The 27,259-nt window shown below is 40.4% G+C and overlaps 1 protein-coding gene across 1 annotated transcript; it reads left to right on the top strand.

The window, feature by feature from the left end:
- The first annotated feature begins 5,855 nt into the window (after positions 1–5,855).
- LOC121640737 (transmembrane protein 151B) lies at positions 5,856–25,554 on the top strand. The gene is made up of 6 exons (XM_041986587.1): positions 5,856–6,490; positions 18,874–19,200; positions 19,734–19,868; positions 22,222–22,361; positions 22,476–22,515; positions 22,659–25,554. Exons 1-6 carry the CDS (start codon positions 6,422–6,424, stop codon positions 23,889–23,891), a joined length of 1,944 nt encoding a protein of 647 aa, XP_041842521.1. The 5' UTR covers positions 5,856–6,421; the 3' UTR covers positions 23,892–25,554.
- The last annotated feature ends 1,705 nt before the right edge of the window (positions 25,555–27,259 follow it).

The following is a 27,259-nucleotide window of genomic DNA, read 5'->3' as shown; positions in this document are numbered from 1 at the left end:
AAATCATAAAAACAAATGACTGACAAGTAGTTGTTGGTCCTTTATTTTAGTATGTTTGTTTCTTCTTCATGAAAACTGGTTTCACTTGGCAGGAGTTTATTATTTTCCTCTTATCAGATGAAGCGTTTACAATGCTGAAAATATGATGTCCATATAGACAATAACAACAATACTGTTAAAATGCAGTTTATTGTCTTTACTGAAACCTGCACACTTCACACGAGCATAATAAATATACAAACTTGCAGGCAGATGTAATTGGTAATAGTTAATAAATTCAAAAGGTTTTAATTGTTTTTTAACAATTATTTTCTATTAATTTATTCATTCCTTTATGTTTTAATTTTTGCAACTGCAGATGTAGCTGATATCCATAACATCATGCAGTATAAATGTAATATGATATTTATGTGTAAACTGCTTGAAGTCTGAATCAAGGTGATGTGATGGTCATGCTGCCCGTATATGTGTGTGTCGATACATCATGTGCTGCAGCAAGCAAGTTAATAGGAAATCTATGTCACACATTTCCTGGATAAAAGTCATGAAATAGATGTTTTAGTTCTATAATATCCCTCTGTTTAAAAAGAAATCATGTTTGTGTTAGTTATGAATCCATCACCTGAAAAGGAAACTACATGTAATTTATTTGTGACCATTTTTTGGGACTTCTCTGTGTTCTCATATCTTCTCAGATCTATAATCTGAATGCAAAGACAAGTCTACAAGACTACATTGACTGCTGTATGGCAAAATTTTAAGGTTACTGTTTATTGTTTTTAACAAGTTTATGAGTTTGCTCTGTGCTGTTCTCGCTGTTTTGTAGTGGATGATGTTGTGTGTTCAGGGTGAGAACAGGATCCATGCACAGACACAGATCTAAGTGAAAAGGTTTATTATAACCAACAGCTGATGAGCAGCTGAATGAGCTGGGTTTCTGAGAGGAGCAAACAAATGATTAATATAAGCAGGCTGAAGGAAAAGACTGACAAACATGCAGAAATGGCCAAGAGCTGTTACCACTGGGTAAACCAACACTCTGGTGATGACTGGACGGCTGAGCCAGTCTAAATACTGCTGCTTATTGCGGATGAGGTGCAGGTGAAGATCCTGGTTGCTGGGGAAACAGGCACGCCAACCACAGCCACACACCAGAGCAGGAACATGGACCACATCAGATGGTGCTGTTCCTGATAAATGTAGTTTAAGAAAGTGCATTTTCTAAAGATCATTTGTTTTGCCATTTTGTTAAGCACATAAATGAGACACCACTGCCAATTCCATCTGCTTAAAACAAATACATACACACTCATGATGAAGTAGAATATACATTTCAAGCCTTGGTATATCATCACACTCATTTTAAAGTGTTATTTTAAAAGAACTACTAATGATCATATGTTTTAACTTTTTTCTTCTTTTATATACACTAAAGAAGAGCACCCTGCAGCTGACGGAGTCTGAGCTGATGAAGAGCCTCCTCAACATCTCCTTGGATAAGACTGCAGAGACAGTTATACTGAAGCTTCTAATGTGCTATAGGGTGATGATGAGGAAGAGGACAGTCCTGACCTCTAATCCCTGATGGTTCATTGACTAGCAGTGATGGGTCTGATTATGACTGTGCCATCTCTGAGGAAGAAGATGGTGATAGTAAAGAAGAATATCTGCCATCTAAACCTCGGACTGCAGCTGACAACGCTAAACACTGCGGGACTATCCAGCTGGAAGCGCTCCATTCTGGAGATGAAGATCTTTTCATTCACTCATTTCTTTGTTAATGTAATATGTGTTTTTAAATATATATTATAAATAATATTATAAATATAGTTTACAGTGCTCTGTTCTGTATCAAGAACTAGTCATTACTATTAATCATAGTGGGTTGGTCACATGGTAGTTTTTGGTTTAAAAGGAAAGATGATGCTGCACAGGACAAACTGGACTCTTAGGCATAAGACTGTCAGTTTGTTGTTGAATGTTAACGTTTTAGAAATAGTATGGTGAGGAATTTCCATCTGGCATGACAGTAATATAATATGTATAGACATGTCAACTAGCCCCATTCTTAGTATTAGGAGGGGATTACTTCTACAAATCTGACACCAACGGAGGATCTGCTCTATCACCTGAGCCCCTGCTCCCCACATGACATACCAAAAAGATGAGTACATGATTCTTACCTAAACAAATAGTCACTTTCAATCATGTCTTATTTAAATAAACAAAAAGGAAAGTATGCAAGCTCAGAATTGTATGTTTGTTCGCTTAGTTTCAAGAATACTGACACAAATTCTTCTTGCTTTCTCTGTTTTACTGAGGTAAACATGTCTGAGATGACACACAAATCTGGGTCCAAAGAAGAGAGAGGGTCAGTGACCCAGACCCAACATCCATTTGGCCATCCAAGGTTTCCATGACAACAAAGAGCAGGAGAGAAGGGTAAGTCCTACTTAGTTAGAGGCAGCAAAGCAGTCTTAAATCTATACATATTTCTATTAAAGTTTGAGTATTTTGTGTTCTGAATATGTTGTTTAAGGAGGGGGGACAGAAATTAAAAGGAGAGTGGAGCAAAGAAAGAGATAAAGATACACTAGACAGACAGCAACAGCTCTTCCATCAAAACAGAAACAGCAGACAACCCAGCTGCTACACATGTACAGAAACACAACAGAGAACCTCCTACAGCCTTTGTAGGTAACTTTCTGAGGCAGGCGATATGGGAAAAATAGCTTGGAGGCAAACAGGTCTCTGGACACCAACTTGATGAATAATAAAAGGTTTATCACAAAAAGTCTGACATCAAAAACAGATATGCAGAATCTGTGAGGTCTCTAAGCCAATGTTGAGGATCCTAGTAATTGTGCATATCTGTGATCTTATATAGGGTTTGCAAACAAAGAAAATCTCTAAGCTGACATTTGGAACCACTCTTGAGACTTGTATATGGAAACATAAGACACTATATATGGACCCCTACAAGAAACCTATAACCCTGTCCATATATGGAGCCTAGAACTCCCTGAATCTTAGCAAATGGCAGACTGTTACAACTGCAACCAAATATAGTGATAACCTATGCAATGCTAAGAATCAGACACTTCACAGGAAAAATAAACCTGATAATCATCGGGAGCACCTATAAGAGTCAAACAAACTGAGAAAAACATGTATCACAACAACCAAAGCACAAAGCGTAAACAAAAAACTAAACAAAAGTAACCAATTGTCTTGTCAGAGGGTGTTTGTCTGGCACGATCCCATGTTCCAGGCAGTAAAGCAGCAGCAGGTGTTGCCGATCAGGACACCAACCTGACCAGTGTGCACCCAGAAACACACACTCTGCAGGGAGGTGGAAAGAAATTAAGTCTGTATGGACTTTCTTGCTAGTAACAAAGTCCATCTTTCCATTACTCTGCTATATTAACCGCTCTGCTATATGAACTGTCATTACTGCTCTTCGGAAACTAAGCTATGAGGAGTAAAGTAAAGTAAGTTTTTATTTATACCAACTTCAGGATTATTCAAAAATCACAGTGCTTCGCGATAAAACAACAGAGAATAAAAAAAAGAGGCTCCATTGTGAACTCAGGCATGATTACAGTTATCCGATATGAGACAAGAGCAATACTAGTAGGTGACGGTGTTTATGTATATATATATATATATATATACAGTTATGCTGTTAATTATGCAGTTAAAATACATATTGTAGCGTGCACTGACTAATGGCAGCAAATGTTTGCACCATTTGCTGAATATAAAGCTGAAGACTCGTTGGAAAACTGACTCATTTAACCAGTTTTGCCGTTTTAAAATTAGCTCAATCAATATCACTTTTCATTAACCGTGATACAAGAAAAAGGGAAAAAGACCGGGGGACCCTGTAAATGCGTGTGTCTGTATATCTGTTTTGAATACTGGTGAATGTATCTGAATGTGAGTATGGATGGATAAAATGGATTAAGGGGAGGTGTGTATGGTTGTCTGTTGATGTGGCTGTCTGGGGCTCCCTGCCCTCTGACCCACTTGGGCTGCTCCCTCAGAAGTTGGTGGGGGTTGGAGCCTGGGGGCTGGATGGGATTAGGGGTATGGATTGGGATTGGATGGAGTGGAATGGCGGCATGGATGTGGAAGGGAAAGTGGGACGGAATGGTTGGCTGAGGGTAGGGATATGGAGTAGGGGGTGTTGGTGATACAGTGGTGGGTGGCCCTCGGGCTCGCAGGGTTCTGAGTTCTGTGCCTGGCTCATGCACATGGGGCCATGGCCTGGTGGGGGCTGGTGGGTGTGCTCTGGCTGCAGCCTTCCTCTGCCTCCTTCTGTCCAGACACATTGTTGTTCCTGTGGTTGCCTGTGTCGGTTCTGTTCTCTGTGGTGGCTGCTGGTTGCCCAGGGCTTGCAGCCCTCTCTGTCTGCCTCAGATCCTTGGAGGTTGCGTGGTTGCATTTGCATGATGAATCAACACAACTTACCCCTAATGTTTAGTACACACCCATACCCCTACACACAGACACATACATACATGCAGGCACACACCTACACACAATACAAGTTGCTGTTGTGTTTTGTTCCTGTTCGTGGTTTTTACAGTTTTTCTCCTCACAAATGCCCCTATAGATTGTCTGATGTGTTCTCTGTAAAGACTCTGAGATGTTTACTGTTTCTTTACAGGTGTAGCAGCAATTTAGTTTCTCTGTTTAGCTTTGATTGCAGTTGTTGGAGTTTGTTTTCAACCTTTTGCTTTGTTCTCCCTTTTTCTATCTTCCCTCTTCCTTTTTCTCCTCTATCCACCTTTTTCCTTCTGCTTTTTCCTTACTCCGGTCCATATGTTAAACATATGTTAAAATAATAACAATCCATTCATCCATCCATTTTCTGCCGCTCCCTTTCCCCGGCCACATTCACCAGCTCATCCGGATGGATGCCGAGGCGTTCCCAGGCCAGCCGATGTAGTCCGTCCAGCGCATCCTAGGTCTTCCCCGGGGCCTCTTTCCGGTGGGACGTGCCCGGAACACTTCACCAGGGAGGCAAACAGGAGGCATCCTAACCAGATGCCCGAGCCACCTCATCTGGCGCTTCTCGATGTGGAGGAGCAGCGGCTCTACTCTGAGCCCCTCCCGGATCCCCGAGCTTCTCACCCTATCTGTAAAGGAGAGCCCAGCCACTCCGCAGAAAAATCTCATTTCGACCGCTTCACGATCTTGTTCTTTCGGTCACTGCCCACAGATGGTGACCATAGGTGAGGGTGGGAACATAGATTGACCGGTAAATGGAGAGCTTTGCCTTTTGGCAGAGTCCGCATCACTGCGGATGAATGGATGAATGAATAAATGAATGAATGAATAAATAACAGTATTTATTTATTTATTTTACCATATTTCTTAAACCGAAAAACTTTGGTTGACGAAGCAGAAAAATCATGCAATATCCCAGATGTTTTCCCTGTGAGCTCTTCTGTTTTCAACACAGTATTGTTGCACATTACGACTGGTAAAATTGTTGTCATATAATAATTTCCAAGAAATGCCATCTTGCTGGTGAAAATCTAGCAATTTTACAGATAATTTGCATAAATCATAGTCACATCATAATTTAAAAACCCATTCCTCTCTTTTAAACATCTATCTATCTATCTATCTATCTATCTATCTATCTATCTATCTATCTATCTATCTATCTATCTATCTATGAACCCACTGGGTGCTGCGTGAAAAGCTTTCATGTTTATTATTATGTTTTTGGCACAACCGTATGCAAACTAACTAATAGCTTATGAAGTCTCGCGTGCGTGCGGACTCTCAGGTAAATAAAGATATGAGGGGGTGGGGATGTTGGTGTATGACGTCAACGGGGACCCAACGGAAGGTGCAGCCTCGGTTAAACAAGGTTAAATAACGATAGTCATCATTGTCATTTCTACATTTCGTCTAGTGTCCACTTTTTCCTACGAAAATAAAAAAACGTCAAACTTGGGGGGTGAATTCCTTCAGTCTTGTCCGGTTCAGTTGACTCTCCTTCTCTGTCGGTCACGCGCTCTCACGTGTACGCACGCTCGTGCGGTCTCTGCTTAGAGGCGGCGGCGGTGGTGTTACTAACGGCTGAGGGAGGGCGACGGGTGTTTGACTTTGGCAGCTCAGTCACATTCTTTTACCCGGTCACGGAGTCGAAGAATGGAGCTGGTAGAAGATAAACGGTGAACGGAAGGAGAAGCCGGGAGGACGCAGGGGGTACCGCCGAGTCAGGAGTAGATGATGCTTATTTGCCGCAGGCCCCGCCATCGTGAAATTGGATACCGACTTGCGGCGGATGGGGTGACCGAGCTCCTTGCTCCGCCGGGGAGGTCCCTGCCTTCGGACGTTACCGGGGTGGGAGCTGCCTGTGGCCGGTTGTAAGGTGGAGGAAGGAGTGGCAAGAGGGAAAATGCAGACGGAGGAGGAGACGGCCACCGCAGAAGAGCCCATTTTGGAGGAAGGGTCGGGACGAGAGCAGGTAAGAAAGGACACATCTTCTCTTTTTTTCCACTTCTTCTTCTTCTCTGCTTTCCCTTCATAAGCACGCGTTTGTTTACGCACGAATATGAGGATATCCAGAGAGAGATGCTGATTTTATCACCTTTTGTTTCCACATGATTTCCCAAACAACCAGTCATTTCTAAGACACGGTAGTCTGTTTACGCTTTCCGCTGCTCTCTGTCTTGGCTTGTGCCCCGTTTCAAATCGTTTACCCATATATTCGAGCAAGGACACAGAGAAGGACCTTGGCTAAAATATGAATGGAAGTCAGGCGGTGGTTTAGATATAAGTGGCTCTAAAACGTGTAAAACTAGAAGTAACTGTTCATCTGCTGGATGATGTGTTACTCTTGGGAAAGATGGTCTTTTCAGTATAGTAGAGCGTGTCATCCACCAGCTGTCACCTCTGAAATAGACAAGAGGATTGCATCACAGTATAGCCACACACCCAACTTACACCCAGAATTACACAATTGCACATAATGTGAGCAAAATCACTCTCCTTGGCTGTATGTTTGTTTATTTATTTAGTCTACAAGTAGATAAAAACAAAGAGAGAGAGCATATATTTTGTTTTTCTTATGTAGCAGCACAAAAAACTGAAAACAAACAAAAAAAACATCCCAGCCACTTTGTTTGGAGCCGGTTTGAAAACATCCCATTCAGTGAGCAGATCAGATTTGATGGGAAATGTTACCTCACAAGCCCAGCTCACATAGCACCATCCAGCCTCCGCATCTTTATCTCAACTTCAAAGCTGCATTCACTGTACCTCAGAGGTGGGAAGTCAAGCTGCTTTTTCTTTCTTTACTATTAACAGCACATTCTCATCAGTAGTTATGTTGTTACTATAGGGAATTTTACTTAATAATGCTTTAACAGTACTCTGTTTATTGTATCCCCATTATGAAACCTAATCACCCATATATGACCTATTTAATATTAGCTTAAAAAGCTTAAACAGAATAAAGAGGAGTGGATCAACATTGAGGGGAAGAGTGAATCAAGCTGATACTGTATGTGACTCAGGAAACGGGATTTTAAACATCTGTTCACCACTAACGGAAAGCACACTTTCTATCAGTGGTTAAGTGTTTCATTAATCTGGGGCAGTACGATGCACAACTCATAATGAGATTGTGTCTATAATTGGAATTAGCACCAACGGTCTGTAGTTAAACTGCAGAGGAGAAAAAATCTTTGTATTTTAGAATAAAATACCAATTTGTTCTGTGGTAGTCTGAGCTCAGTTTGCTGTGTGTGGAAGTGTGACCTGTCAGACTAAGTATTATTTGCTCTTTCTTATGGGAATAAAATGCTTCAAGGGTTATTTAGTGTAATTTGTGTCCAAAATATGCTTGCATGATCACCCATCTAAAATAAAGCACACCCTGCAGAAGAAAGGAGTGAAGTGGAACTGATGGGCTCACTCTAATCCATTAAACTGACTCCAGTGAAGGCCAGTTTAATTCATGGTCGAGAAAGGAGCGGCTTCAGTGTCTCTCTGTGGTAAAATGATCGGAAAACGTCAGATATTTTTAGGAGCTCAGAAAATCATATAAATTTGTGAAAAATTTAGCCTCATTTGCATTTTTCCAGAAATTTTCCATGTATGTTGCATATAGTATAACTATTCTGCAAGGTTTTCTTTTCTTTTTATAGCTTACTTAGAGATGTCTTTGCTCTCATACATTTTCTAGTAAGGAATCAAGCACACTTACCCTGAAAAGTGAGCTCACATCTTCTGTTCCAGTTGTGTTTTCTTAAGCCTCTTTCACACATTTACTGTTCTTCATAAATCCTGTGGCAACTATACATGTCGGTGTCATGTTTGAATTAAACTCTTGGTGCTTTTCTGGAGACAGAAATCTGACTAGGTTGGCCATAGTAACATAACTACAGACTGATAGATGAAGCAGTGGACTGACATTTAATCGCTTGTTAAGAGGATGCTGACAGAATTGTATGCTGATAAGTTTTACATGCTGCAGTTCCTCTTGAGAAAAATGAAGATGATGTCTGTAGAGGAACTCTTCCGGTGAAATAATAACCTTCCAACATGTTTACATTTACAGCTGCTTCTTTGCATTGCCACTTGGTTTTATACCATGCATGGTTGGGTCTCTATGCTAAAGACTCATCTGTTTAAGGAGCATTTCCACACTTAGCTTAACTCTTCTACTCGTCGGAATAAGTTAGAAAGATTTGTCCAGCTCTTTGGCACAACCCAGCACTGAATAAGCTGCATGCACTTACGCCCAAGATGATAGTGTGTTGAAATCATGATCTCGTAATTAAAGAAAGGACTATTATGGAAAAACAAAAACACTGCCTGTAGCACTACACGACAGCACCTGGGTACAACTGGACTCACAGCAGTCTGACCACTCAATTATGACGTCCCATCCTGTTTGAATTCTTGCTTGTGGTGTTCTTATTTTTCAGATGTAAGTCGCTTTGAAGAAAAGCATCTGCCAAATCACTGTAGAATAGAACAGTACAAATTGATATGGTGACATAAATGTTGATAGAAAACTGTAAAAGACTATTATACAAGGCTTCATGCACTGTTCGGTATTGTGGGAACTGCAAAAGCCATGCCCATGTCATGGCTCTTCATTACTTTCGCAGGGAAGTTGTAGAAAAATTTTTTCTCAAGATGTGTCCAGTCTGAAAATGACTGACTGCCATCACTTTAACAGACTGACACCACTGGTGTTGCATATGTCATGTGTGAAATGAGCTAATGTTTGACACTGTGTGTTATAAATCTGTGCTGTGAACAGCTCTTCAAGTTCTTCTGCACGGCTTCAGGAAGTCAGGATCATGATGAAATTACTGTTGGCTGCAGAATAGGTGCACATTCCATAATTAATACTGGCTCACACACTAGGATGAGACCGTCTGATTTTTTATTTATTTATTTATTTTTTTTACATTTTTTTGATGAACTACATATTATTTCTTTGGCTTTTCAGAAACAAGAATTGGACCGCAATTCTCGGACTTTTAAAGTCTGATAGATTTTTATCTCCTGTAAAAATTCTCTTGGAACATCATGAGAAATAAAAGTTTTGTTTTAAAATCTTTTCTTCTATCGTAAATTGTTAAAATTTCTATGCCATATTTTGTTGTGTTGTTTCAGGGGAAAAATTGTAGCAGGTAATAGGGTTGCACAATATATTGAAAATTTACCTTCATTGCAATATTAACCTGTGTAATATACATATTGCGACAACTGCCTAAACTGCGATAAATAGTCCATATTTGTATGTTTTAAGGAAGTGATGTGACGTTCTAAACGCTGCTGAGCATTCGTGCTCGCAGGTGAATCAAATGGATTTTGCTGTCCTGGATGCTCCATGTAGATGCTAACTGTGGCACTAGAGCACATGAATGAGTCTTTTGATGGTGGAAGATAACAAGAGGAGCAAGAAAAATGTGGATGCAGAAGAACTTGTGACTAAACAGAACATCACGTTGGTTGTTTTAAACTATGTTGGTTAGAGGAGAGATGACACACTACACACACAGGTACTCTGCAAGACAGTTGACTCTGTTGAACATTTGTACCAACCACCAGGGGACACATGTTTAATCTACGCCTAAACCTACAGGACAACCACAAGTAGCTATAGACAAATTCAACCAACTTTTTTTGTGTTGCTCCACCTTACCTTGGCGCCTTTGCTGCTTGTCCTAATAACTTTATACCTACCGACAAGGACAGTTCTATGGATATCTGGACTAATGATGTTAGACAGTGGTCCACAATTACTGATGATAGCATCTTATCTGGCGATATCAAAGTTATTCTGTTTTTTATAGTGGGCATCGATCAGTTAATGTAAACTCTGCTTCATTTGACAAAAACTGCTTTTGACAATCCACACTGAAAAATAAAATGAATATCCTTAATTTTATCAAAAGTTAGAGAAACAAACAAGAAACAGCTTCATATTTTTGCCAATGCTGTCAATTTTCTATATTATCTCTAGTCTTTAGGTTGAAGGACACCATACTACATGATCAAATAATTTTTTTTATTCAGATGAAGAGTTACTAAAACATGCTACTAGCGTTATTATAGCACAAGCTATATAGTTCAGCAGACATCTTCATGAGAGTTTAGCCAGTGGAGGTCTGAATGAGAAAGCGTTAAAGCATTAGCTTTATTTATTTTATTTATCGCAGATGATATCGTCATCGCAACTTTCAACAGTGGTTTTGCATATCATATGTTTTCCTGATATTGTGCAGCTCTAGCAGGCAGGTGGTTGCAGGTGAGCTGAGTATGATGTGATTTGCCTACTTATGATTGGGTTACCCTTACTCTAATTGTAAATGTCTAAACTTAACCATCCATTGATTAATGAAGGCAAAGAAGGCACTCTCATCAGAGGGAGAGAAGGGCAGGTCATGCTGTCACAATCCTCCAGGGGGAAAAAAGTGATGCACATAAGAGAAGATAAAATGTGGTACACAGTGATGCCTGAAACGGCTCTGTACCAGTGTTGTTGGATTGTCTGCTTTGGTTATTGAGTGTTTGCATGAAGCTAGCAGAGAGGTGGAGTTTGTGTTCCTGCTTTTTTGTGCTCTGGTAAGATGGCACTGGGTTCCTGCTCAGTAGGCAAGGTTACTGTAAGTCTCAAGGGTACAAATAACTCCATTATCAATCAAATTAATCAACGGCATGGGTGTTTTAGATCTGATTGATTAGTTTAAATGATCTCTGCTTCAATCAACACTGCATTTTACTGCATTTAGAGGAGTTCAGCTTAATTTTTTAACAAACCTTTCTAACATAAGACTTGTGTAATCAAGTACTGCTTGTAAAATGGACAATAAGCATTAACACTTGTGTAGAGGTCAATTAAAAACTTAGCTGGGTAATTTGCAGTCGGTAAACCTGGTTAAATGAAATCTTTCACTTTATTTCACCAATCTGTCTCCATCACGACTGGGGAACAGACAGTGGAGTGTAATGCAATGATTTCAGTCTGCATCTGCTTTCTGCTTCTATTACTCTCCCTCATCTTCCCCTCCTGATCTCCTTCCTGTTTTAGACTTGCCTCGTAGAGTTTTATAGCTTCATCCTGTACCTCGCTCATCCTCTCAAGCTTCTGCACATTTATATCTCCCTTAACTTAATCTGCTCTGGTCCTCAGGGGGTATGCATATAAGCTCACATAGGCATAATTACCAATGAAAAACCACATGATTGATATTAAAAATTTGTTTTTAATTCACACATTCCTCCATATAAACCTGATGTTAACATTGAATTGATTCTGCCACATTTTCAAGTTTCACCAATAGGATGGCATTCATCCAAATGACAGAGTACACATCAACAAATAGAGAAGAAAATCAAATATATGAATATAAAGCCAAGATGGAGCTGCATGATAAGAATAAAGTGTAGGGAAAAAAATTACAAACTGTGGAGATAATTGCAAAACCTTATATTTTTTATGAAAAAAATCTACAAATAATTTATTTGCTAAACAAGCAACAAGTGGCAAATGAAGCATGAAGTGTGCAGTGTTAAACTGATGCTACATAGCAGCAGCATGTGTTAAGCTAGTCATATGCAGAACAATTTTAAGATTCACTATTGCAAATTTTGTGTTTTTTAAAGATTTGAAGCCTGAAATTTATGAAAGTCACTGAGAGACATGAACATGTTTTTACATTGATGATCCTTCCAACCTGATTGAATTTGAATATTTCTGCCAAAAAGAATGGGAAGAGCTTCCATATTTAGTTTTTATTTTTGACAAATAAACTAAATTTGATAAACATAGGAGATTAATAGATCTCCTTCTCCTCAGCCACCTCCTCCAGCTTTCTCTGGGTGACTCAGAGGCCTTCACAAGCCATTAGGAGTATATTCTCTCCAGTGGGTACTGGGATTATCCCGAGGCCTCATCCTGGTGCGACATATCCTTAATGGCTCCCTGGGGAGATGTCTGGGAAATATCCTAATCTGACCCACAAACAAACTGAGCCACCTTTCACCATGGAGAAGTAGTAACTACTCTGAACTGCTCCCTGATAATCAGTTTCCTTTGGGTCACACCCCACAGCTCATGGACTCAGGTGAGGGTTAAAATGCAGACTGATAAATGACAGCTTCAACTTTTGGCTCAGTTCAGTATTCGCATCACTGCAATCACTGCCCCAATCCACCTGTCAACCTCTTCTATCCACCCTATACAAGATCCTGTGATACTTTAGGTAGCAATTTTCTTCTAACCTGAAGTGGTCAATCTGTGCGTTTTCATCTGACAGCCATGGATTCAGACTTGTAGATCACATAAACTTCTATGCTCTTGTTGTTTGGCAATTTTTTCTATATGTTTTGTGACATCCTATAAGAAAACCTTGTGCAGTAAATGACATGGAATAGAGCTGATATGTAAATTCCTACTTTCAGTAAATTAATTTATTAATATGAGCCCTAAACTTGCTGATAACTGCAGCTGCTGGATTTCCAGCCTCCACTGAACATTAAAATATGAAGGAATAATATCTATTACACTGTCAGTATATGATTACACAATGTTCAAGTGCTAACAATTTATTTGCTATTGCAGCACAGGTGGTAGTAACCTGACATCCCCAGATGACTCAATCCAGTTCTGATGAAAAAGAATAATTTTAAAAGTACTCTGCAGGCATCAACAGCATATTTTCCTCCCCTCACCTCATTCGCCACCCACATGCTGGGGCTGCTAATTATAGCTGCTCCAGTCACACCTAACTAGCTGAATCAGTGTGAGCTGAGACAGAGAGTGAGCTATTTTATCAGACACTTTAATACAGGGATAGATGTGTACAAATGGTCTGTGTAGTCCAGAAAGCCGATAGTCTATTTGAAACAGTAAGTAATGACAAATTCATGTCCCACCTGTGCTGTATGTGTCAAGAGTACTGAAATAATTAAATTCAGAAACATTTATTGGCTTAAACAAATACAGTTAATAAACACTGTCTTTTATAATTGTGGTATGAGAATAAGTATGACATATATACTGTTTGCATGGGATGTTCGCAGTCCAGCGTGTGTGATTAGAGTCTAAAAGTATGTGGTTCATTGTCATGCCAGCTATCTGGGCTCTTTCTCTAACATTTGTGTGTGCTGTGACTTTGGGTGCTCTGAAATATATATAGATGTTTTACGTAAAAGTTTGTACAGAAATTATGTCATCAGTTGAACCTGTAAAGCATCAAAAACCATGTTCCTCTGAAAAGCTTGTAAAAAAAATAAGTTATAATGGCACAAACCTGCATGGTATAGTGCAGTAAAAATTTATCTAATGTAAACAGAATAAAAGATTCTATCATCTCTACGGATCTGAACTGAAGGGAAAGTTATGTGCCTCTTGCACTTGTAATCTGGGTGGAGGAGCAACATGCAGACTACCTCATTTAAAAAACAATAGGTAAATAAGGAGGTGATTAACTATGATCGAGGGAGGGGGGACTGCAGGAGAAACTGAAAATCCTGGTAATTCTAATGTTAAGAGACTGGAATTTGTCTTTGATCTCTACAAACTTAACACAAGAAGCTCGACAGAGGGAGATTTTACAAAAGCTTGTGACACAAGCAAAGGGAGTTAATTTCTTAACCAGAAGAGGCATCAAGTTGGTGGCTTACATTTTAGTAAGAACCTGGGCTTCAGACAGAGGTAAGGAGAATGCTGTCAGAAGACAGTTATAGTCTATGTCCACATGGCACCAAAGCCGGTTCAGGAATGAAAACGATGTGAAAATGGTGGTGAAAACTCGGAGAAAGGCTTCAACGTCCCCACGACACCCCTGTAGTACATACTACAGGCTGTGGGGGGTGCTAAAGAGTAACCTTCCAAAACTAGAGCAAAACAACACATGCGCAGATAAAGGCTCACTGCGTGTTGCAGGAAGTTCACATTGGAAGCAGAGAAGATTGCAACTCCTTACTGGCTGGCCTGCCTGCATGCTCAGTTAAACCTCTGCAGATGATCCAGAAAGCAGCAGCATGTCTGGTCTTCAACCAGCCCAAAAGAACCCATGTCACTCTGCTGCTAATTGCTCTTCACTGGCTTCCAGTTGCAGAACACATCAAATTCAAAGCTCTGCTTCTGGCTTACAAAACAATAACCCAAACGGCTCCTGTCTACTTCCACTCCTTAATCCAGAGCTACACTCCCTCTCCACAGTTACGCTCTGCCAGTGAAAAACGCCTAGTGCTCCCACCACAACGTGGCGCAAAATCAATAGCTAGACTCTTCTCCTCTGTTGTCCCCCGGTGGTGGAACGATCTACCAAACTCCGTCCGATCCGCAGAGTCCTTATCCACTTTTAAGAGCAAGCTAAAGACTCAGTTGTTTAAGGAGCATTTCCACACTTAGCATAACTCTTCTACTCAACAGAATGAGTTAGAAAGATTTGTCCAGCTCTTTGGCACAACCAAGTACTGAATAAGCTGCGTGCACTTATGCTCAAGATAACAAGATGATATTGTTTGATGAAATCGTGATGTTTGTATTTAAACAAAATTACTTACAAAAACTTTAAAAAAAAAAGATATATATATATATGCACTGCCTCTAGCACTACATGACAGCACCTGGTCCAACTGGACTCAAAGCAGTCTGACTTTCACTTAATAATGACGTCCCATCTTGTTTGAATTCATGCTTGTGTTCTTTTTCTCAAATGTAAGTCGCTTTGGATAAAAGCGTCTGCTAAATGACTATAGAATAGAATAGAAGAGAATAGAAGAGAAGATAGCTGAGGATTCACTGCAAGGCAAAAAAGAAACATTTCTATGGATTAATAAAGAAGTTGAACTTCTTCTTCAAAAAATGGTTGACTATAAAGCATAAAAAACCCGAGGAAGGGTGGATTGGGAATCGCCGCGTGTTCATCACATTGACGTCACATCCTTTAGTGGTGCGTCTTCGCTGTCCACACAGTACCGCAGACGGTAGAGGACTTAAACCTATCCACTCTGGTACCTGGCTTCAGACATGGTCGGTTTCATGGAGGCTAATCCATGGCTTCGTGGAGATGAAAGGGTGGTTTGCTGAAATACTTTTGCGGTTTTGGTGCAATCAGGTGTTATGGGGACGGCCCCATAGTTAATCTCACAAGGCAGCAAAAGATTCATCTCATTTGTCTGTTCAGTGCCCCCTAGTTTCCTTTGTCTTCATGTTTGTGGCCCTGTTGCTAACAGTGAAATATTTTTCAGAAAGGAACAAGGAGAGGGGATGCTTGCTGGAGTGTCAGTCATGGAAGTTGATTTTGCAACTACTACAACATCCGAACTGGCACTGATGCATGAATCCTTCTGAGTTAACTACACTGAAGTTAACATAAATATTTTCAAGCACATGTATGCTGCAACAGGTTTAATAGTTAAGTGATGCATTTTTGTCATGTTATAGCTAACCTCCAAGTGCTGTTACCACAACTCCTTTCTCCTCATTTCTCCTTCATACCCTCGTCTCATCTACTCACCTCTAGTGGGCGAAAGATGTAAGGAGAGGGGTTGGGAGAACAAATCAAATTATGTACAAATTGGGAAATGAGATAAGGAAAAGATTTGCTAGATTACAGTAAATAGAAGATCCCTCTTGCCAGGCTCCAAGATTTTAGTTTGTGGTCAAAACACACAAGTTTGGACCAGTCCTCATATACCAGCAGCTACAAGTAGCTCTTGCTCACAGACTTGCCCTGTTTGTAGGTTTGCTTGTTGATCTGATCAGTTAAAGTTGTTTGGGATTATGATTTGCACACAAATGGTGGTCAGGGCTTTCTTAGTTAATTTTCATTTTAGGCTTTTTTTTTCTTGTTTCACACTTGGTTGAGCTATCTAATTCTTTCACATGTTTTCTGTCAATCTTTATTTCTGCATAATATCACTCCTTGTTTTTCTGTTTCTTGCCAGTTCATTATTCACGCAGTTTCAGTGATTTGTAATATTTCTGCATTAAAGCTGTTTTTCTTTTTTTTTTCTTTTGTTGCTAATCTTCCCATGTCCTGCTTTTGTCTGCATACGGTCTAAACCTTATTACATTATTACCTTTAGTCCACCATCTCTCCTGGCAACCTCTCCTTGATAATAAGACATTCAGTCTTGTGAACAAAGCAGCTCAAATTGCAGTGATTGTACATATTGGTTGTTGGATGGGGAAACTGACCCAATATTAGCAGCTATGTGGTGATTGAATTAGCCTCAAATTCCCATATCTGTGAAGAGCCAGCATCATATGGCGTTGATGGTGGACAGAGAAGTGCATATTTATCTTCTTTACATCACATTATGGACTTTGTACGGTCTCTGTCTTATTAGTGGTACTGCTGCTTTGAGACCTGTAAGTAAGTTAGAGATGCTGTCACTTAGTGAGAACACATTTGGTTGAGCCTTCTGTCTCGGAGAAAACTGCTCATTCTGGCACCGTAAGTGCAAACAGGAATAATTTGACTCCTGTCTTGGGCTAGATTTCCCTGTACTGGCCACACTGCTGCAGAGTCCTGATAAAAATGTGGACTCTGACCTTCCAGGTCCTGTTTTACTGCTAGAATGTTGTTTTCTTTTGCACCATTCAGTTGAATAAGATAACATGAAAAAGTACTGGTGAGATTTTGAGCTAGAAGGGAAAAAACGTGATAGAAAGGGAGGACAATAGAAGGACGCACAGGAGGACGTCTGTCACTGTTGCCATTTGCTTGTCTCTTCTTTCTCTCTCATTTTACTTCCATTCAGACTTTGGATTCATGAAACGTTCATGACTAGTTTTCTGTCTCAGTCAACCCCCCCCCCCCCCAACACACACGCACACACGCTATATACTACACTTTTAGCCCGATCAATCCACTTAGAGACAGACTTTCAGAGGACGTAACGCAAGAGACGTTGAGGGAGAAGATGAAAGGGGAGGAGAGTTTGGAGAGTAAATGATTCAAAGGTGGGAGGGAAAATTATGGAAAGGAGAAAAAATATTACATAAGAACAAAGGATATTGAAAGAGGAGACTCTCAAAAAGCATAAAGCATATTAAATTAGTACCACTGACCATTTCCTGCCTTCATAAAATAACCAGTCCTATTTTTGGATCCAAAAGCCTACAGTCAAATGCTGTTCTTGGGGCATTTTGTTAAGTGATGAACGTATGGTGGAGAGAAGGTGCCCTTCACTCTGCTTTTCACTACTTGCCCTTAATGTACAGTTGTTAAAAAAAAAAAAAAAAAAAAAAAAAAGAGAGATGCTTTGTGTGGATGTGTGTGTGTGTGTGTTGCAGCCAGTCAATTATCATATTGTGGCTCCACAGTGCTGGACAGGGAGACAATGAGAGTGTACATGAGAGAGGAAGAGGAGTGAGTGATAAAGATGGAAGGGAAAGGGGCTTGTGTGATAGATTAATGGAGGGAGAGATGTGCTGACAGTACTGGCAGACTTAACTGAGGGGAGGGAAGGACACTGGTGTCATCCCATCCTTTTTTGTGTCATCTACTTTGTAGTTCTTTTTCTTTGACGCATTCAACAAAGTAGGAAGACAAACATTTTACCAACATTTTAAGTCTTCTTATACAAACACACACACACACACACACTGCTCACCAGCTTTTTTCATCTTTTGGCACAAGCTCACTGTCCCGTCCTCATTCACGCACACACAAATTGTATCAGTGCTGATATGCTGCTGATGTTGGAACACAGTCAGCTGGCTGGAGAACAGTCTAGAAGCTTAGTTCTCTTCTAAATTATTCACATTCTCTCCTCTGGCTGCATTACAATGCTGAGAACGTGCATGTTGGTGTGAGTGTGGATTGAGAGATGGTAAGAGAAAGAGAAGAGGGGCACATTAGACCAGCTATGTCCGTATTTCTGAAGCGTGTGTGTTTGTGTGTGTTTGTGTTTGAGTGCAATGTAATGTGATGTCTTCAGTGGAGGTGAGGCTGTGTGCACTTAGAGAGTGAGAGGATAAACAGCATGTGTCTAATATGCAGCAATTATCCTATGATGGGTAATGTGTTCCTTTTGGTCAAGCCTTCATTCTGCAGACTTGGTCAGAAATATGACACCATTTACCAAACAGGAAGGATATCAAAACTAAACCATGGGATCTGGAGGGAACATAAAATCAGTTTCTTTCATGAGGAAAGCCTGAAATCTTTTTCACCTGCCAGACATGATTAAATATTGACACTGCGAAGCGTCCTAGATTATTTATCATAGTCTTGACTGTCAACATGAGTAGAAAGAAATTTGTCGAATGTTTTGCCCTAAGCCACATAAAAAATACAGCAGGTCAAAGAACAGACTTGGGGCTAATGCCTACATCTCTTCTTTTGTCATATCTCTCAACAGCAAAGGCCAGTCCAGCAGTCTCTGGCCTCTTCCCTGTGCCGGGAGTCCCACTGGAAGTGCCTCCTCCTGACCCTCCTCATGTATGGCTGTTTTGCTACGCTGGCCTGGTGCGCGCTCTGTCGTGTGCCTGTTCTCGGCTCCTCCTCCATCCTTCTTGGTGATGACGACGAGGCCTACTACAATGACATCCTGCACTTGGAGAGTCCGTGCTCCAGCGGTTATGTCTACATCCCCCTGGCTTTCCTGGCAATGTTGTATGTGGTTTACCTGGTGGAATGTTGGCACTGCTTCTCCAAGACCGCCATGTTGGCTCATGCCGAATTCCAGGTATCTATAAAAGATGACAGAGAATCTAAACTCATTTATTATTGTCCCTGCAAAAGCTTTGAAACAGAATGGATAAATCAGTGTAATTACGGTGTTCAGGAGATATAAACACATTTTTACCTGTTTACACTCAAGCATGGGAAGATTATTAGCTTGCAGAGTCTGTTGGAAATGAGCTGAATTGAGGGCATCAGTCTACTTTTTTTTATCTACTCTGGCTTGCTCTAATATCAGGAGCATGTTGTATATTGACAATTTTTTATATCTTCTATCAAAAACAGATGTCTAGAGGAAATTTAAAAGAATCATTGCAATCAAGGAGCTTTGGCAGGGCCTGTTTTGCAACAGATTGCACAGACATCAGTTTTCTGTTCTGCAAACAATAGCAACCTTAATTGTTCCAGCTTGTACTGCCAGTGCATGAATTTTTCAAGCAGTAATCTCATTTTTATCTCATTAGTTGTGGGAAGTTTACTTACATATTTTAAAGGTGGCTTTAATTGATTTGATTCATCCTTCAAATTGTCATGCAGGAAGTGTACGAGCGTGTGCAAAGACTTCAGCAGGCCACTCCCTGTATTTGGTGGAAAGCCATCAGCTATCACTATGTGAGGAGGACCAGACAGGTGACAAGGTACCGCAATGGAGACGCATACACAACCACACAGGTGAGGTGACTTCCCCTGAAACACACATTTCCTTTTCTTTCTTCTTACTCAACATTTTCTTTCTGCACTTTTATTAGCTACACTGTTAAATTTTCAGTCCACAGAGAAAATGTGCAGTTAACCACTCAGGCGAACGTCAGTTATTTAAAAAAATTGCTAAATAAATAGAAATAGGTTTCAGAGTTATAAGAGAACGAGCAAATAAAATTGCTGAGACACTAAAGATGAATAACAGATCCCAGATCTCACAGGGAACTACTGAATGGGAAAAACAGAACAAAGTTTGTTTTAACTTGACCAAAATGCTTATATGTAGGATTACAAACACAAGTAAATATTTAAAATTTTATACACCGTACAGCTTTGGACTAAGTTATTAACCCAAACCTAAACGCTCATGCTGGGTGTGTTCTGCTGAGGATTAGGCCAAGATGCATCAGTGTAATTTTAGCACACCAGTGGGGGAGCAAGAGACTTAATTCATTCATCTCAGTTGCTTCGAGTTAAAGTTTGTAAAAACTGTGTTGTCACAGTTCCAGTGAACAGCCTCGTGTGAACATACAGTCCCATAAAAACTTTTATACAAGATTGTTAGCTTAGCTGTTCAGTCCACAAGTTGGTTGTAATCCATCCAACATTTGCAACGCTGCATTTCCTTCTTCTTATAAATAGTCTCCAGGCCTTCAGACAAGATTAGGCCTGAACAATGTGGGGGGGAAAAATTGGGATTTTTCTGACCAATTTATTGCAGTTTATTTAGCAATTTAATCTTTTATATTGTAGCTTCTGTTCAGTGTTAATGCAGAAATACATTTTCTATATGAGATGGAGGATCATCATGAGATGAAATCCAAATATGAACAGCTATAAATTCTGACACAAGGATGCAAAGTTGAGATATGAACAACTGCAAGATGCAACCTGTGACCAAAACACTTAAGCCTGAAGGTCACATTTCCTCTAGAACAGGTTTATACTTTGTCCTTTTAGGAAAAACTAAGCAGTCTGATGTTATTTATCTTACTTACACCACGCCACTGCATGATTTCTGTTCTGCACACAGAAGAGTTTTACCCTGATGTGCACACACACACACACGTGCATGCACATGCAGGTGCACACACTCCAACCAGCAGAGAACATATGTTGGAAAAATATTAGGTTTCAGCCACTTGAAAATCAGACAGAAATGCTGTTTTTTTTTTTTTTAACTCTCCGAGGGAGGCGAAGATGGAAACACTTGTTATGCCGAGACCTTCATGTATCACAGAGATGGAAGCAAAATCTACTGATATTGTAGTCATTCCTGAGCCATATCAGAGTTTAAAATTTAGTTTTTACCACCATCAACACATTATCTGAGAACTGAACTTTAATTACATTTAGAGCAACTCGGTAACACCGTCTTTATTCTCTTCATCAGGACATTTCACAAGTTGGACTGTTTTATGTCCTCAATGGTTTTTTTTGTCAAAGCATTTCAGTTATTTATAGAAAATTAATCCACGATGAGGTTTGAAAATGTGATCACATGATTAATTAAAACATGCAGCCTAGCTCGTCTTCGTCTCGTCTTATTAAGGTGTTGAACCCTCTCACTGGAAAAAGTTGGAAGAGGAGGAAGAGTAAGCCACACTTTCTCCACAGATTTGCGCAAACGCCCAATTAGTTTGTCCTCTCTGCCCTGCAGCTGCCTCCTCTCCCCCTTCCTTTCACCAGCTGTGAGAGAGTGGATAATAAAAAAGCAAGTATGTGGAATGAAATGCAACGCAAACCTGATGTAAACATATCTGAGGCTGAAATGGAGCAAAATCACGAACAATTTTGACATCCCGGCCAGGCGCATTTTTTAACTCTCAAATAGAGGAAATGTCCAGGTGAAAGGGGACCTTTGGTCAGCCTACTGTTGCATAAGAAAGAGAACAGGAAATATATCTGAGGCGAGTGGATTTGTTAAACTGTGGATGCTGCAAGTTTGAAACCCTGATCATCATCAACTGCAATTTCAATTTAAAAATGATTAATTGTTCAGTGTTTGTCTGATACAAAGCTAGCTGGGATGGATCAGCTCCTGTTTGCTTTTAATTAATAAAAGAACAAGCAAATTCCACAATTCTGTAAAATATAGTTTCCAAGGTTTTAACATGTTGTTGTCTAACATAATGGTTTCACTTAACTCTGGCTTTGCCTTACTCAGACTTTGAATCATTTTCTAAACTCTTGTAAGAGATATTTCTTTATTAACAGTGTTGAGTTGTGTGCAGCTATAAGCAGAAAAAATATTACTTAGTAACCATGCTTCTAATTTGTTTTTCCTCAACTCTCTCTTTCTCTTTGTTTATGTCCTCCTCAGGTTTACCATGAGCGTGTGAACACTCATGCATCAAGTTCAGAGTTTGACTATGCCCGCTATGGTGTCAAAGATGTGTCAAAAGAGCTGCTGGACCTGCAGTTGCATCCTGCTGTTCGCCTCCGCTTCACAAAGTGCTTCAGGTACATTAATCAGTTTCAAAGCAACTGACTTAAAATAAAGTTTGATTTTAGTGGTATCTTTTGTTGTTGTTGACATTGAAACAGACTCTCTCTTTTTTTTTTTGCATGCTTCAGCTTCTCCAGTGCACGTGCTGAAGCAGCCTACCTCACCCAGGTAAGCTGTAGCTGCAAGTTTATTTGCTTCTGTTCTTAGACTTATAAATCTGATACAATCCAGGTATTGTTTTAGAATTTTATTCTACAAATGTCCATAAGTCAATCCTGACAGTATGTTGTTTCTTTTTCTGGAACTGCAAGCGAGCACGTTTCTTCGGGGAGAACGAGGGGCTTGACGACTACATGGAAGCCAGAGAAGGAATGCACCTGAAGAATGTGGATTTCCGCGAGCATATCCTGGCGTTCCCAGATCCTGCTCACCAACCATGGTTTTCCAGGCACAGGGTGTTCTGGCTGGCTTCTGCTTTCCTCCTGTCATGGCCGCTGCGGGTAGTGTCAGAATATCGCACGGCGTATGTCCACTATCATGTGGAGAAGCTCTTTGGAGAGGATGAGGACTCTGGTGGAGGTGGAGGAATTGGTGGAGGAGGGCCAGGTGGAGGTGGAAGAGGCGATGGGGTTGAAGGAGGAACTGAGAATGGAATCCATCCAGGAGGAATTGGGATCGGAATTGGCCTAAATGGCACAAGCTACAGAGCTATCTCTCGTGTCAATACTGTAGACATGACTGAACTGGAGTGGCACATCCGCTGCAACCAACAAATGGTCCCCAGCTACTCTGAGGCTCTCCTCATGGACTTGGACACAAGTGGAGGAACAAATCCTACAGTCTCTACACCCATCTCTGGGCCTCCGGGCATCACCCCAACCACGGGGACAAATCCGCCTCCCCTGGCTCTGCCTGTGGTCTTCAACTCAGCTTATCTCCTCCAGAGTTGCCCCAGATGTCGGAGAACCACATCAAGCGCCAGTCTTCCCTCCAGGCTAAGGGCCCCGATGGGAACCACAGCCCTCCTGAATGCTACCGTGGCAGGGATTAGAGCAGCAGGACCAGGAGGCGGAGGGATGGGAGGAAGACTGGTGCTCAGTCGCAGTGGATTCTCTCTAGGGAGACTCGGAGGTGGGCGCCAGAACAGCCTGTTTCATTCAAGAAGCATGGGTGGAGGACTGGGAGGAAGTAGGGAAGATGGAGGAGGAAGTGGGGGTGGAGGAAGTAGTGGAGGTGGTGGTGGTGGCGGCAGCGGAGGTGGAGGAGGAGGAGGAACTGGAGGATTCCTGGGGTTAGGCTCAAGACAGAACAACGAAGAGACCAGAGGAGTTCTTGAGGGAGAAGGTGATGAGGATGAGGAAGAAGAGGAGGAGAGAAGGGAAGACAGGGGAAGAGAGAGGGATGAGGAAGCAGAGCAGGAAAGCAGAGGAGGAGAGGGGAGAGAGGCAGAAAGGGATCGACCTCCATCCTACCAGGACGCATTCTTCTTTCCAGTTCTTATCATACATGGAGAGGAGAGCTGCCATGCTGGTGATGACATGTGATGGAGAGAAAAATGACAACATGGCAACAATGGCAAGATAGTTTTGACTGGACCTGAATAGACATACCGAATACACAGTAAGAGCAAAGGGAAAGAGGTTAAAAAAAAAAAAAAAAGATCTGTGATTGCATTACCAAGGAAACATGAAGGAAGTTGCAACTAAAGTTCAAGTAAGTAAAAAGGAGAAAATGCTGCGAGAAGTGAGAATATACAGAGCAGGCTGGGATAACAGATGGAGGAGATTTAAACACATGTAGTGCGTTCTGTAAAATGTCAGTAAACCCACTCGTTCAGAGGGAGACTTGAGCTGATGGAGAGTGCTGTTGCAAGATAAGATGGAGTACGAAGAAAGTGAGCGAAGGCAAGAAAATCCTCGCAGCTGAAAGATTAACTGCACAGAGATGACGTTGACTGATCAGATAGAGTAAACTTAGGAAAATCTGTTTCCAGATATATCTATGCAGGAGTGGGAGGGGGTAACAAGTAAAAATAGTACCTTGGAGAGCAGTAGAGAGACACTGAGCCAGCTGAGTGGTATATGGTTTTTGTTTTTTTTTTTTTTTGTTTTTTCCCCAAATAGAAACAAATTTGATAAACTAAAAACCTAGAATTGGAAAGATGAAACTGTAGCCCAAATTAAAATGCAGAACAGAGAGAGACATGAAAGGAAAAAGAAAAAATAATTAACTACTGAATGTGATGTATTGAAGTTGGAGGACAAAAGCTTTTTAAAAAAAAAATTGAAAAGGACTAAATGACAAGGCAAATATGAAATTCAGCATCAGAAAAACAACACAGGAAAAAACCAGATGACTGAATATCCACTTTACAGATAATTCAGATACTTTAAAAACTGCTAAACAGAATCATCAAAAAGATTCAAAGAGGAGAAAAAGATGCAGGATTTATCACAAATATGTAATGCTCTAATCAGGAAAACAAGAAAATTTCCAAACAGGTCTACATGACATGTAAAATCCTGGCTTCAATCACGCCAACCACGCCAACGAAAGCTTAAAAACATTGATTTCCTCCTCATCTCGTCATGCTGCCTCACGCCCTCCTACACCATTAGCTTCCCCACCACTCTGTCCATTACCGTTATGAAGCTGATAGAAAAAAAAACTCCATCAAAAGTAGAGCAATTGCTTCCTCTACTGCTCAGCCCCTCATTTCTAGAGCCATCTTCTCCACTCCCTCCATTTCTCACAACTCCCACTCACTCCTCTCAGAAAACCACAAGTGGATAGATGTAATTCTGAAAAGCATATCTACAGTTTTTTTTCTTTAAACATGACCCGTAAAATGCAGTTTTTGTAATTAGTGACTGTTGAATTAACACAGTGAAGTAGGAGTTTTACAAAAATAGATCCAGTTTTTCACCATTTGCTTCCCTCCTCTGCTTCTCTCTTGTACTTTAAAGTGGTGGTTATGTGATATTCTTCTCTCTGGAGATGCTGGAATCGGATTTCATCTCAGCTCCCTTCACATATCACATCTCCTGTCGGCTTAGGTTCCTCCCCAAGGATCATATTTTATAAGTCAGATATTTCCAACTCATATGGAGTGTTTTTAATGACCTCTATATTTAGAAAAAAGCAGAATGAGATTCAAACAAATATAATATAAAAAATAATATCCACTAGTTCTGTCAGTGTAGTTCAGCTGATACGCTAAAGTTAAATTTCCTCCCAATGATAGACCTGTACAGTATGAAGAAAAAAGAAATAAACAGAAAATATTTCCCCGATATCACTATATTATATATCACAGTATGTGTTTAGGCATGAAAAATAACCACGGTGTCTAATTTATGTCCATAACGTTGGACTGCATGGGAAGCAACACTTGAGCTGTTGAGCTCAGCTGCCATTCTTGCAGTTAAAATAAGAAAAATTTGAAGAAATTTTAACCGCTTTATACATTCAATGTGGAGTGCACAAAGGCTGTAATTTATTTAAATAAAAAAAAAAAAAGCCCCAATTTTCAGCCCTGAAGCAGAATAGCTTTGGTAAAGTTGTGCTGAGCTTCTACCTCCTCCATCTGAAGAGTCACCTGCAAAAACAGAACAAAAAAGAAGAAACTGTGCTCTCTGAAATAGTACATCAATATAAAACGAGTTTGCTGGCATCGAAATGCATGAAAACAAGCTAGTAGTAGCGATGTAGAACTAATGGCTAACATTGCAACATGCAGTGCCAAATAGTCGTGATCTATACAGACTCAACACAAATATGTAGACAAGAATCTAGAAGGATGGACCCAGGAGAGGCAGCTGGCACAGACCGTACAAGCATCTGTGCTTTGTTTGTAAATACTTTACAAAGCACAGTAAACCTGCTGAAGTAGCACCTTAGAGTAGTTAGATGAGCAAGAGGTCCTTCAGAGATTATTCTGCCACTTTCTGATATCGCAGGGGTGTCCTTTCTGCTCTCTCTGCTTGCTTTTGATTATGGAAAGCACACTCGAAGAATGAAGTTAAAGAAAAATCTGGGGAACCTTTATGTTGACCACACACAGGTACCCAAATCTGGAGAATGCAACATCCAACCTGGATTCAGCAAAGATGGAGGGGAACTCAATGCAACTTTGTGGAAAAGAAATAAAAGTGGAGCATGATTGCTGACCTGGTTTGGTGTAGGGGACATTTACACGTGCACACACCATGACACACATTCATGCACTGAATCTGGTCCATGGATCTTCTGGAGCTTTTTTGGGGACATAACACTGAAGTGCGCACAAGGAAACTAAAGTAAGAAGTCATAAAAAGGAGATCTGATGAGGACAAGAAGTTGTGAGAACTGGACTGGGCAAGGCAGAACATGTGAGATTAAAAACGAATATTTTTTACATCATTTAATCATTACTTCAGTCTCTTGACTTGTGGATAAGACTGCCTCCATGAACAAAACGAAGCACTAAAAAGCACTAAACACATTTTTGTGTTCATTTGTTTGCTGATGTGTTCATTTAGCTACTTTCTTGTGTTTTTTATTTATTTATTTATTTTTAGTTCTGTTTAATGTGGCTTAAAAAGATCTGGTTGGTATGTATTTTTGCTCTTGACTTCAATTTTAAATCAGTAAATGTAAATTCACTCTGTAATCCCCAGTTTTTACATCATCTACATACTTGAGTAATTATTTCAGGTTTAAGTAAATTGCAAATGCCTTTGTAAGCTTCAGAAATTCATTGTGTCTTAGTTGTTTTCTCTTTTCTAATTATTTTTTTTGTAAAATATGTTCTTCAGGCTGTCCAGTGATCTTAGATTTCACTTTGAGTGTTTAGATCCAGATATACTTGTGAGTCCTGTTAATGTATTTATTTGTTGATTTATTTCTGTTAAGTGTAGAACACTTTCTAAGT

The sequence above is a fragment of the Melanotaenia boesemani genome, chromosome 5 (genome assembly GCF_017639745.1).
Source record: "Melanotaenia boesemani isolate fMelBoe1 chromosome 5, fMelBoe1.pri, whole genome shotgun sequence".
Classification (NCBI taxonomy): Eukaryota; Metazoa; Chordata; class Actinopteri; order Atheriniformes; family Melanotaeniidae; genus Melanotaenia; species Melanotaenia boesemani.
This window is presented reverse-complemented; position numbering and strand designations above follow the sequence as displayed.